General features: G+C 44.7%; 1 protein-coding gene and 1 pseudogene across 2 annotated transcripts in view; one reads left to right on the forward strand and one right to left on the reverse strand.

Moving 5' to 3' along the window:
• The window catches only part of LOC147725132 (uncharacterized), a 187,574-nt gene extending 176,642 nt beyond the window's left edge, over positions 1 to 10,932 (reverse strand). Inside the window, exon 1 of the mRNA XM_086967113.1 lies at positions 10,265 to 10,932. Within this exon, the coding sequence (XP_086823239.1) occupies positions 10,265 to 10,805 (541 nt within the window). The 5' untranslated portion in view covers positions 10,806 to 10,932. The remainder of the gene's footprint in view (positions 1 to 10,264) is intronic.
• LOC147725133 (caspase-6 pseudogene) lies at positions 6,119 to 7,955 on the forward strand (annotated as a pseudogene). Its single transcript, XR_015309957.1, has one exon. The product of XR_015309957.1 is annotated as a caspase-6 pseudogene (transcript).
• Positions 10,933 to 11,174: the final 242 nt, after the last annotated feature.

Below are 11,174 nucleotides of genomic sequence, written 5' to 3' on the forward strand. Positions count from 1 at the left end.
GCGAACAGTGGGCAGAGGTAGAAAGTTGTAAGGAGCAGAGATGCCGGGTCGTTGCGGGTCAGATACCTCTGTGGCAGCATGCAGTGCAGAGAGCAAGCAGATCCCACCAGTAGTGCTCAGGAACGGTGCTAATGAGAGGTCCGGTTCGTTGGGGGCGTGGCTACCGGGGAGAGCGGGCCAGGTGTGTTCAATTGGCCTTGCAGGGACTCCTGGTCAATGGAGTCCCTGCCCTTCGTGCTCGCAGCCCCGTTGGGCCAGCAGCCCGCGTTCGCTTCCTCCTTGAAGCAGGACCCGCAGAGGTAGAATGTTGTAAGGAGCAGAGATGCCGGGTCATTGCGAGTCAGATACCTCTGTGGCAGCACGCAGTGCAGAGAGCAAGCAGATCCTGATTAGTATTCATGAAGAGCACAGATAACTGCTGCTTGCCTCTTATCCTAACTACCAGCAACTGCAAATTGTATAGTCCAATCCCACAATGCATTCCAGCATGGAATGTTTAGGAAAGTCCCCTTTTTCGCATGGTTGGCCCCTACTTTTTGCCATTACCTGATGCCAACTTGAGTAAATGTGTGCTGGGATCCTGCTAACCATGTCACAGCACCTGTGTTCCTTTCACAAACTGTACCTGGGAACCTGGCACATCCCGGGCCACAGGGATACCTCTTGTAAAAGGTACCATGGGTACCCAGGGCACTGTGATTAAGAAAGACCTTAGAGACCCTTTACCTTAACACCCACACCCTGCCCCTGCAGGCTACTTGTTTTGGTGCAGAGAAAAGTAAGAGTCAATATGGCACACATCCCTGTGTCCCATGCCTACAACACACTACCTGAGGCACAGGTAAGCCACATCTGTAGCAGGGTGCCCTAGACCAAAAGTGAGGGTACAGTCGAATGAGCACTGTACCGATACAGTGATGTAGCGTAAAATCAGTTTTTCATTTGTAGGGGTCCATCATAATCATGAGTTGTCCACATCCACATATATTCTTTTGTTGTATTAACATGAGGCATTACAACATGAACTGTAATAAAATGAATTGTGATGTATTTTAGGACACCTCAATGTAAATGTGAAGAAATCAATGTAGCAACCAGAGATAACTGTCTGAAACCATTAACGTACAGAATTTGTGTGTACAGCTGACAATCATGTATTCAATGTGCCTATGGAATGTGTTAAATGTAAACGTATGTAGTAATACTAAATAAATGTGTTTATTTTACATGCAAACTCATAAAGTCTATGTACTATCCTTCTTATGTTAGCTGAATCTAACCCTGAAATGTCTTTTTCCCTGAAGCTCTTACAATTGTATTAATATTTCAATTTCATGTACACGTTAGGCTTTTCTCTTTCTCATGCTTGCGTTGCAGGTGGAAGAATCTTGCTTGTTAGTTAGAATAATGTCTTTGTTTTAGGAGTTAGGCAAGGAGAGAAGGGGATACATTGAGCGTTGATACCAAGAAGGACAACTGTTGTACACTCTCACGGGAGAGAGCCTGTGAATCAAGGTCATCTCACATCACTCGGGTGCATTGCTATCCAGTGGGAAAGTCTCTTCAAGGATTTTGCCTGGCTGGATGGTGTGACCTGTAAAGGATCCTGGGATATCACCTGTAATATTGATACATGTTACCTAGGGTAAGTGCCCCCTTCTTCTCTGCCTTTGAAGTGAGAACATCATAGAACGCGCTCTGTCTCAGTAGCTTTATGCTGCTTAACGCAATTGAGTGGAGAGACTTCCAAGGAAGACTCCACTTCCTGGCACCTTAACCAATCCTGCCCCGTGAAATCCTTAGCTAGGGATGTCACGTTAGCGTAGGGATAGCTTTATGCTTTTTTTTACGAAATCTTCAAAGCAGGAAAATGTGGATTCCTGTGCTCTGCTCTTTTGTATCCTGATTCGAGAACTAATCATCTTGTGCATGTTGCACCACCTTAATTTCATTCATCGGTTTGGCTTTGTATTAGTTCCAATGTATTATCACACCCTCATCTTGCGGTGACTGTATGCTCAGTTATTTTTGGCTTTGTAATAAATTAACTTCCCCCATTTAGTTGTCGGTGATTATTAAGGACCTCTACACACTGCAACTGGATTTAATGACTTGCTAACGATTTCTCTCCCCCACACACTCTCATGCTGAGAAAAAGTACCATTGACTCAAAGTTATAGAGCAGATCTAGAACGTGAGACCCGGCTCCTTCACAGTGTCTAAGTCTATTCTTAGACATTGTAAGTGCAGCAAAGCCATAACGAGTATGTGATCTGGGAGTCAGTCATTACGAACTCCACCGCTTCATAGTGGCTTAGGATAGAACTGGGGATAGGAAATGAACATTGGGTGTAGGTGCACTCACCATGAGGGTACAATATGAACACTAGGTGTTGTTACATTTACCCTGGGGTAGGATATAAAGACCAGGTGTAGTTACACTCCCCCTTGGGGTAGGATATAAAGACCAGGTGTAGTTACACTCCCCCTGAGGGTAGGATATGAACTCCAGGTGTAGTTACACTCACCCTGGGAGTAGGATATGAACAACTGGTGTAGTTATACACCATGAGGGTACTATATGAACATTTGGTGTAGATACACTATCTTACCTTTAGGTCAGATAGTGTATCTACCGCCCCTAGAGGTCAGGAAGGTTAGCTACATCAGGTTTCCTTCTCCTGCCCCCCAACAGGTATATGCTTCTCCGTCCCCTAGAGTTAACAAAGAAGTATATCTTCAGCAGGGGTTTATCTCCTGCCATCTAGAGTATATGAAATATAACTTCTTCTGGGTTTCATCTCCTGTCACTGGAGGTAACAAGGTGTACCTGTGATAGACACCCATCTCTAGCACACTAGCCCTCACTGCGTGTGACTTCACTGGGTGACCATCTTCTGACCCATATGTAAGCAGGGGTAACTCAGTCAGGTGTCATTTCCTGCCTCCAGTTCTGAGTGTAGCTACAGCAAGGTTTCTGATCCAGCTCTCAGGGGTAAGGATGTGTAACTTCAACAGGAGGTCATGTCCTTTTAAATTGCAGATTCATTGTCCTAATAAATTGCATATTCATTTTCATACCTTTCCATTAGTCACACCATTCTCATTGTTCTCCCTTTTCATCTCCAAAGGCTCTTGAATGTGAACATAACTCTTGCTTTTTAATTGTATATATATATATATATATATTTAGTAGTGACACCACAGCACTTTTACATTGACACTTTATTGATCTTACAGAGTACAAGTTCTGAGGTGGAACTCCTGAGGAAGGCAGTTTTCTGCCGAAACACGCGTTGAGAAATATTAGAAACCACCCGAAAATAACTCTATGAATTTATTTCTCTGTTAATCTTTTTCTTGATGTGTTGACAATTACTTATCATATAACTCAATGAATTATGTTATCAGTATTAATCCTGATCTATGTCACATGTTTTGATTTAAGTGTGTATGTATGACGCATGTATGTAGTGTGAGGTTTTCTATATAATATTGTCTCTTTATTGTTATATTCATCATGTATGTGTCCTTTTAATATATATAAATATATATATATATATATATATATATATATATATATATATATATATATATATATAAATATTTAGTATTTTCCTATAATATAGTGTCAATACTATTATCTGCTATGGTTTGAATTATAGTATGAAGTTGCCCTAGGTTACTTACAATATGTATTTCCCTGTCTAGGTGAACTTCACATCAATATCAGGGGGCCCCTTATCTTTGCAAGCAGTTACACTTCCTTACTTCTAGGGGGCAGTGAGAATGACACATTGCGCAGTTACACTGCCTGTGCTGCAGGGGCGAGAGAGGATAACCCAGAGCAGTTACAGTTTCTTACCTCTAGGGGCAGTGAAAAGGACACATTGTGCAGTTACACTTCCTTACTTCTAGGGGGCAGTGAGAATGACACATTGTGCAGTTACTGTGGTGCAGGGGCAGGAGATGGAGATGATAACCTAGTTCAGTTACATTTTCTCACCTCTAGGGGCAGTGAGTATCAGGGTCGCGGGCGGCCATCTGTGTGGACGTTGTTCTACCGCCTCTGCAATATATTAACCAGGTCCGTTTATTCCGCCATTGTTGGACTAACGCTGCATTTCTAGGAGTACGAGTGACTTTTTATATCCACTTAGTATCCTGCCTCTCACATCTTCCCCTGGGCGATCTTCATTAGTGCGCCTGTATTTGCTGTTAAGTAGCAAGAACTGTGCGAGTTCATATCTGGGAGCAGCTTTTCATCCAGCCGGGTGCGGCTCTCCCCGATGCCCCCAGTATTTTTGTTGAAAGTATTATGTAGGTTCAGGAACCATGGGATTTGTAGCGAGGCTCTTTAAGCGCCCAGTATGCCTTTTCTGTTGAATTCCTGGATTTCGCATGACTCTGCCTCTCTGGTCTCCAGTGTGGCTACCGAACTGACAACTCCCGTATTTCTGTGTAAAGTAGTATGTAGGTTCAGGAACTATGTTATGTGTAGTGAGACCTTTTTAGTGCCTAGCATTTCTTTTGAATTCCTGGACACTGCCTAGTAATGCACCTTTGCTTTGCATGACTTTGTCTATCTGGTCTCCAGTGTGGCTACAGAACTCTGACTAAGTGCAATTTGTTGCATTTGTACTTTAGTTAAAGCTCCATGCATAGTAGATCAGCGCATTTATTCTTTTTCCTTTCCTATTTGGACTCACTTCATATGTGAATCTGCTTGTTTCTTTCGGTGTTTTCAAATTGTTGCCTGTGTTTTGACGATATCGCTGCGCCAGTCCTGGGCCTTTATTCAGAAAGAACCGTCTGGACTCCCCTCTAGTCTCTTACTCCTTATCCTTATCCACTGAGTTTTTCAGTATATTATGTTTTTTGCATCATAATTTGGAAGGCCGGGGCCCTAGGGCTGTTCTAATGTATCATGAACTCTTTAGCACTATATATACTAGCATACAGGAGAGGGATTTCTGTTCGATTATATGGCAGTGAGAATGACACCTTGTGCAGTTACTGTGGTGCAGGGGCAGGAGATGAAGATGATACCTAGTGCAGTTACAGTTTCTCACCTCTAGGGGGCAGTGAGAAGGACAACTTGTGAATTACACTTGCTGTGCTGCAGGGGCAGGAGATGATAACCCAGTGCAGTTACAGTTTCTCGCCTCTAGGGGGTAAAGGAATGTCACCTTGTGCAGGTACACTTCCTTGCCACTAAGGGGTAGGGATGATGCCCCAGTGCAGTTACAGTTTCTCACCTTTACGGGGCAGCAAGAATGCCACATTGTGCAGTTACACTTCCTTCCCTGTAGGGGGCAGGGATGATACCCCCAGTGCAGTTACAGTTTCTCACCTTTAGGGGGCAAAAGAATGTCACATTATGCAGTTACACTTCCTTCCCTGTAGGGGGCAGGGATGATACCCCCAGTGCAGTTACAGTTTCTCACCTTTAGGGGGCAGCAAGAATGCCACATTGTGCAGTTACACTTCCTTCCCTGTAGGGGGCAGGGATGATACCCCCAGTGCAGTTACAGTTTCTCACCTTTAGGGGGCAGCAAGAATGTCACATTGTGCAGGTACACTTCCTTGCCTCTAGGGGGCCGGAATGATACCCCCAGTGCAGTTACAGTGTCTCACCTCTAGGGGGCGGCAAGAATTTTACCCGGTGCAGTTACACTTCATGTGCTGCAGGGTCAGGAGATGATTAACCAATGCAGTTACAGTTTCTCGCCTCTAGGGGGCAAAGGAATGTCATATTGTGCAGGTACACTTCCTTGCCACTAAGGGGTAGGGATGATGCACCGGTGCAGTTACAGTGTCTCACCTTTAGGGGGCAGCAAGAATGCCACATTGTGCAGTTACACTTCCTTCCCTGTAGGGGGCAGGGATGATACCCGCCACTGCTCAGCAGCAAATAAAGCTCTTCGTAGAGCTTTAAACTGTAAACCGAGAAGCATAATAGATGTGAGGACCGCTAGACTGAATTATAAAACAGCTATAGGCTCAAGGAAGGCTGCTCTACTAACTGAGCAATGGGAGGCACTAACAACTGCTGCTACCCTGGGGAGCAGCACCACTTTTTGGCCTGCCGTTAAAAAGATGCGGGATATGGGGGCTTTGTTTACAGCTTCCCGGAGATCTTCTGGAGAGCGAGTGACCGGAGCCCCTCAACCATGGCGGAGCACCCCAAGAAGCAGCGAGCGGAAGGACCGGTTGAAACTGATAGTCAACGAGTTCCAGAATCCAAAGATGGCGGCATTATTGAAACGGATGCAGTTGATGCTAGATGTGACCACTTCAATCCTGCAGAAGAGTACAAAATGAACAATAAGAGGAGAGGGGTGGCACTGATCTTCAACCACGAGTGGTTCCATTGGTACCTTACCATGCCCGAGAGACGCGGCACCAACGCTGACCGGGACAACCTCCGACAAAGACTTTCGGAGCAGGGCTTCGAAGTGTCATGCTATGACAACCTCAAAGCTGAAGAGCTGCATCAGAAAATTAAAGATGCTTCAACTGCTGATCATTCTGATGCTGACTGCTTTCTGTGTGTTTTCCTGAGCCACGGCGAGAAGGACCACATCTATTCCTTTGATGCAAAAATCGAAATTCAGGCTCTGATCAACATGTTCAAGGGAGACAAATGTCCGAGCCTGGTGGGAAAACCCAAAATATTTATAATCCAGGCTTGCCGCGGAGAGAAGCATGATGAGCCAGTCATTGAGAGCGACGCAGTTGACAGTGGGATAGAGCCGCAGAATGAAATTCAAGTGGACGCAGCCGCCGTGTACACATTGCCAGCTGGTGCAGATTTTCTCATGTGTTACTCCGTAGCTGAAGGTTACTATTCCCATCGTGAAACAGTGTATGGTTCCTGGTTCATTCAAGATCTATGCAACACAATGAAACAATATGGCTCTTCCTTGGAAATGCTTGAACTACTGACCCTGGTGAACCGGAAGGTGTCTGCACGTCGTGTGGACGTGTGTAAAGACGCCAATGCAATTGGAAAGAAGCAGGTGCCCTGCTTTGCGTCCATGCTCACTAAAAAGCTGTACCTGCGCCCAAAATAAAATTCAGGCTGGGGGGCGCCTTGTTAATACTTGTCCTGTGTGAAGTATGGAAAAAGGGAAGACATATTTTGTATGTTTTTATAGTTAACAGTTTTTTTTTATAGATTACATCCAGTCTGATTGATTTACTCTTACTCGACTGACTGAAAAGCATGATAATGTTATTTGGGACTTCTTGATGCTAGGAACTGTTAACACGTGCGGAGAGTTAGTTAGTTGGTCATTTTTGATAATCAGATTTATTTGACGTAATTGCCCTTTCACCAGGGCTGAAATCTGAGATTTGCATGATATTTTTCATTTTATAACGTAGAATTGTATAATGTTGGTCTTCCACTGAGCAGCTTGCAGTCATGCTTAGTACTTTTTTTTAAAAAAATCACATTTTCATGAAATGGCATCTGCGCTTGTCGATACATATCTGTTTTGACTAGATTGTTGCTTTTGAAAATTGGAATCACTCAGGGAGCTATAAAACCAGAATCTGAAAGGTGCATATCACTGTGGCATGAGCCACTAGGGCAGGGAATATTTGTTCTGCTTCATTCCATGCAAACGTCCATGTGTGGAGCAAATATAGAAACTGAATATCTGTACTGATGGCAATAAACTGTACAACCCCCTTCAGTGTCTGTGCTGACCACCTGGCGGCTGGTCATTTTTCTATTCTACCATTTCAGGGAGATATGTGTAAATTGTTTTGTTATGGTGAAGTAATTAAGTTTGTGTCCTATAACTGACTCAATGTTAGCAATAAACCGAGGAGAAAGCGAAAAATTATGACATGAAGACTTTCTTGTCAACAAATATGTTTATGAATGAAAAATAAACTATTTTTAATTGTGACAAAAAAAAAAAAAAAAAAAAAAAAAAAAAAAAAAAAAAGATGCGGGATATGGGTAAGCAATTAACCCCGACTAGTTGTACCATAGCAAGTGAGCAATGGGAATTGCATTTTTCTAAAATATATGCCAGCCCTGGCGTTGTTTTAGAGGATTATACCCCAGGAACATTGGAATCCCTAGAAATTACTGTGGGGGAAGTCACTGTGGCCATTAATCAGAGCCTTGGCAACAAGGCACCTGGGCCCGACGGCTTCCCAATAGATATAATCAAGCACAACCCAGAACTCTGGGGAAACATCTTTGTCAACCTTTTCAACAGTCTACCGTTTGCCCCAATACCCGCAACTTGGTCCACGAGCATAATAGTGCCTATTTATAAAAAGGGCGAAAGATCTGATCCCGTAAATTATAGGCCTATTTCGCTCTTGGACAATACTTTAAAGATCTTGGGTAGGGTACTCTATAATAGAGTTAATGACTGGGCTGAGGAAATGGGGGTACTTGACCGTTGCCAAATGGGTTTTAGACGCAAGGTGGGAACCATCGAACAATGCCTAAATTTGAACCTTTTAATTAGCAAATATAATATTGCTAAAGCGTCACCCATTTACTTGGCGTTTATGGACTTATCGTCCGCATTTGACCTGGTAAACAGGTCAAAATTGTGGTCGATTTTATTGTTTTATGGCCTGGATCCCCCCCTGGTACATTTCCTTGCCTATTTGCACAAAGATACAAAGGCACAAGTTCGGATTGACATGGAGGGTACAGTCTCTGGGCCAATTAATGTAGAGAGGGGGGTGAGACAGGGGTGCGTTTTAGCACCCCTGTTATTTATCATCTACATAAATGGCTTGAGCGACTCCCTAAAAAAGGTTACCCAAGATGTCCCTAAAATTAAAGGACGCCAACTACCGTGTCTTTTATACGCGGATGACGCTGTGCTTATGGGATTAACACCTAACGCCCTACGTGCACTAGTCAGGGACTTTTCATCATATATGGGGAATTTGGATTTAAAAGTAAATTTAAAAAAAATCATTTATCATGTCCTGTGGGCCGGGTGCCAAGCAATTAAATTCTATCACGATAGGAGCTGATAAGTTGCTCCTAACTAAAACTTTCCCATATTTAGGTATGGTCTTTGCTGCGAACGGCCTGTGGAGTGGGCATATTGCCCACGCCACAGGCAAGTTCTCAAAGGCCACAAACTCAATTTTATCTCTCCCCAAACCGAGGAAAGTTGGAGCAACTAAAGCAATTTTAAAGATTTATAGGCTCCAATGCATCCCAGTGGCAACTTACGGTGCCGAAATTTGGGGGTCAGTAAAAACCCCCTCAATACAAAGAGAAGAGAATCGGCTCTGTAGGAAGCTACTGGGGGCTCCCATTTCATCATCAGGGTTTATTTGTCACTCGGAGCTGAATGCACCCTATATTAGTGATTTTATTGCAGCCAGGCCTGCATTATTTTGGTTAGCTATCTGGGCAAATGAATATGCTAGCCTAACACATGACATTTTGAGGGAATGTTTAGCTTGTGACAAATGGAATAAGATCCCATGGTTCCGTGGTATACAAGAGAGTCTGTCTAGTATAGACAGGGGCAACCTCTTTGAAAATCCATCTCATATACAGAGGACTGACAAAAAAGTAGTCCAATTTGAACTGTATGCCAATTACAGGGAAAAAAGATTGTCAGAAGAGATGAAGAAACAAACTGTTGTGTCCTATATTAACAATGGTTTATTAACCCAGCAACTTCCGTTGTATTTGACATTACCAATGTGCTACTGGGAAAGATCTCTATTGTTTAGACTGAAAGCAGGAACGGTAAAATTTTTACTTTGTTTTCCTTTGGGACACACCGTAGATGACAAGATTCCGTGTCCTTGTGACGGAACCAGTAAACAAAATGATTTACATTTCTTCTTCATGTGTAAGTTTTATATGAAATACATTAAATGGTTTGTAGCACCATATTTTAAAAAACGTAGACCCATTTCCCTGAACCAGTCTTATTTGAGGCTTTTAAAATTGGAGGACGATGAACTCATATTTCGCACAAGCTGTTTTTTAAAAGTCATTTTTAATGTACGTAGAAGTATGGAATACCCTTGAACTATCAATGACTACTGTTCTTTTCTTGCACTTTTGAAATGCGTGACTTAGTAAATGCACTAATAATGTACTTTATAGTGTCTATTGCACCTATTGTAACTGTAATTGTAAATGTCAAATTGTTTTTTAAAATGTGCTTTTATGGATTTTTGAAATCCGAATAAAGATTTTTGAATTGAATTGAATTGAATTGATACCCCCAGTGTAGTTACAGTTTCTCACCTCTGGGCTGGAGGGGGCGTCTCTCACAGCTCGTCTTATGTGCTTCAGTGGCCTCAGGGGTCTCTCCTGGGGTGGGGGTGAGGGTGCGTGCCAACTCCCGCAGAAGCCGCCTCTCCTCCCAGCCAGGCTCTGTCCCCCCCTCGGTCCTTGATTGCGGTTCTGGCTTGCTGTGTTGGTTCAGGATCCCGTGGGGGCTGTTTGCAGATGGACAGCTGTGACCAGGGGGTTCACAGTGAGGGAGGTACCACAGCAGCTGTGGGGCCCCGTCACTGGCCCGAAGCCCTGACTCTCCATCCCACCTGGGGCTCCTGGCGTCCTGGTCCCGGCCCGCTCCTGGGTCCTGCAGTTGTTTCTCTCTCTCTGGCCCCGGACCCCCATGGGCCCCCGGTTTCGGCGGTGATGCACTGCACAGGACCGGGGTCTCGGGCTGGGGGTCGGTGTCGGGGCCAATAGAATAATCCGAAGTTGCCTTAAATACACCAGTGGTGTACGACCCCGTGTCACTGCTGCAATCCTCTCGAAGCCCCGGCTCCGAGTCCATTTTTGCTCCTGGTCTGGGGTCTCCGGCTGGTCCGGGATCTCAGGGGCTGCTCAGGGGTTTATAGCAATAGCCCAGGGTCTCGGGTGAGGGGTGATAGGTTCCTGTCTCAGAGGTCCTGTCACAGCAGCCCCCGGCCTGGTGTGTGAGGGTGAGGGGCTCCTGTCACAGCCTCCTCTGGTCCTGGTGTGTGAGGGTGAGGGGCTCCTGTCACAGCCTCCTCTGGTCCTGGTGTGTGAGGGTGAGGGGCTCCTGTCACAGCCTCCTCTGGTCCTGGTGTGTGAGGGTGAGGGGCTCCTGTCACGGCCCCCTCTGGTCCTGGTGTGTGTGGGTGAGGGGCTCCTGTCACAGCCTCCTCTGGTTCTGGTGTGT

Source organism: Lissotriton vulgaris, chromosome 4_1, assembly GCF_964263255.1.
Source record: "Lissotriton vulgaris chromosome 4_1, aLisVul1.2, whole genome shotgun sequence".
In the NCBI taxonomy this organism is placed as follows: Eukaryota; Metazoa; Chordata; class Amphibia; order Caudata; family Salamandridae; genus Lissotriton; species Lissotriton vulgaris.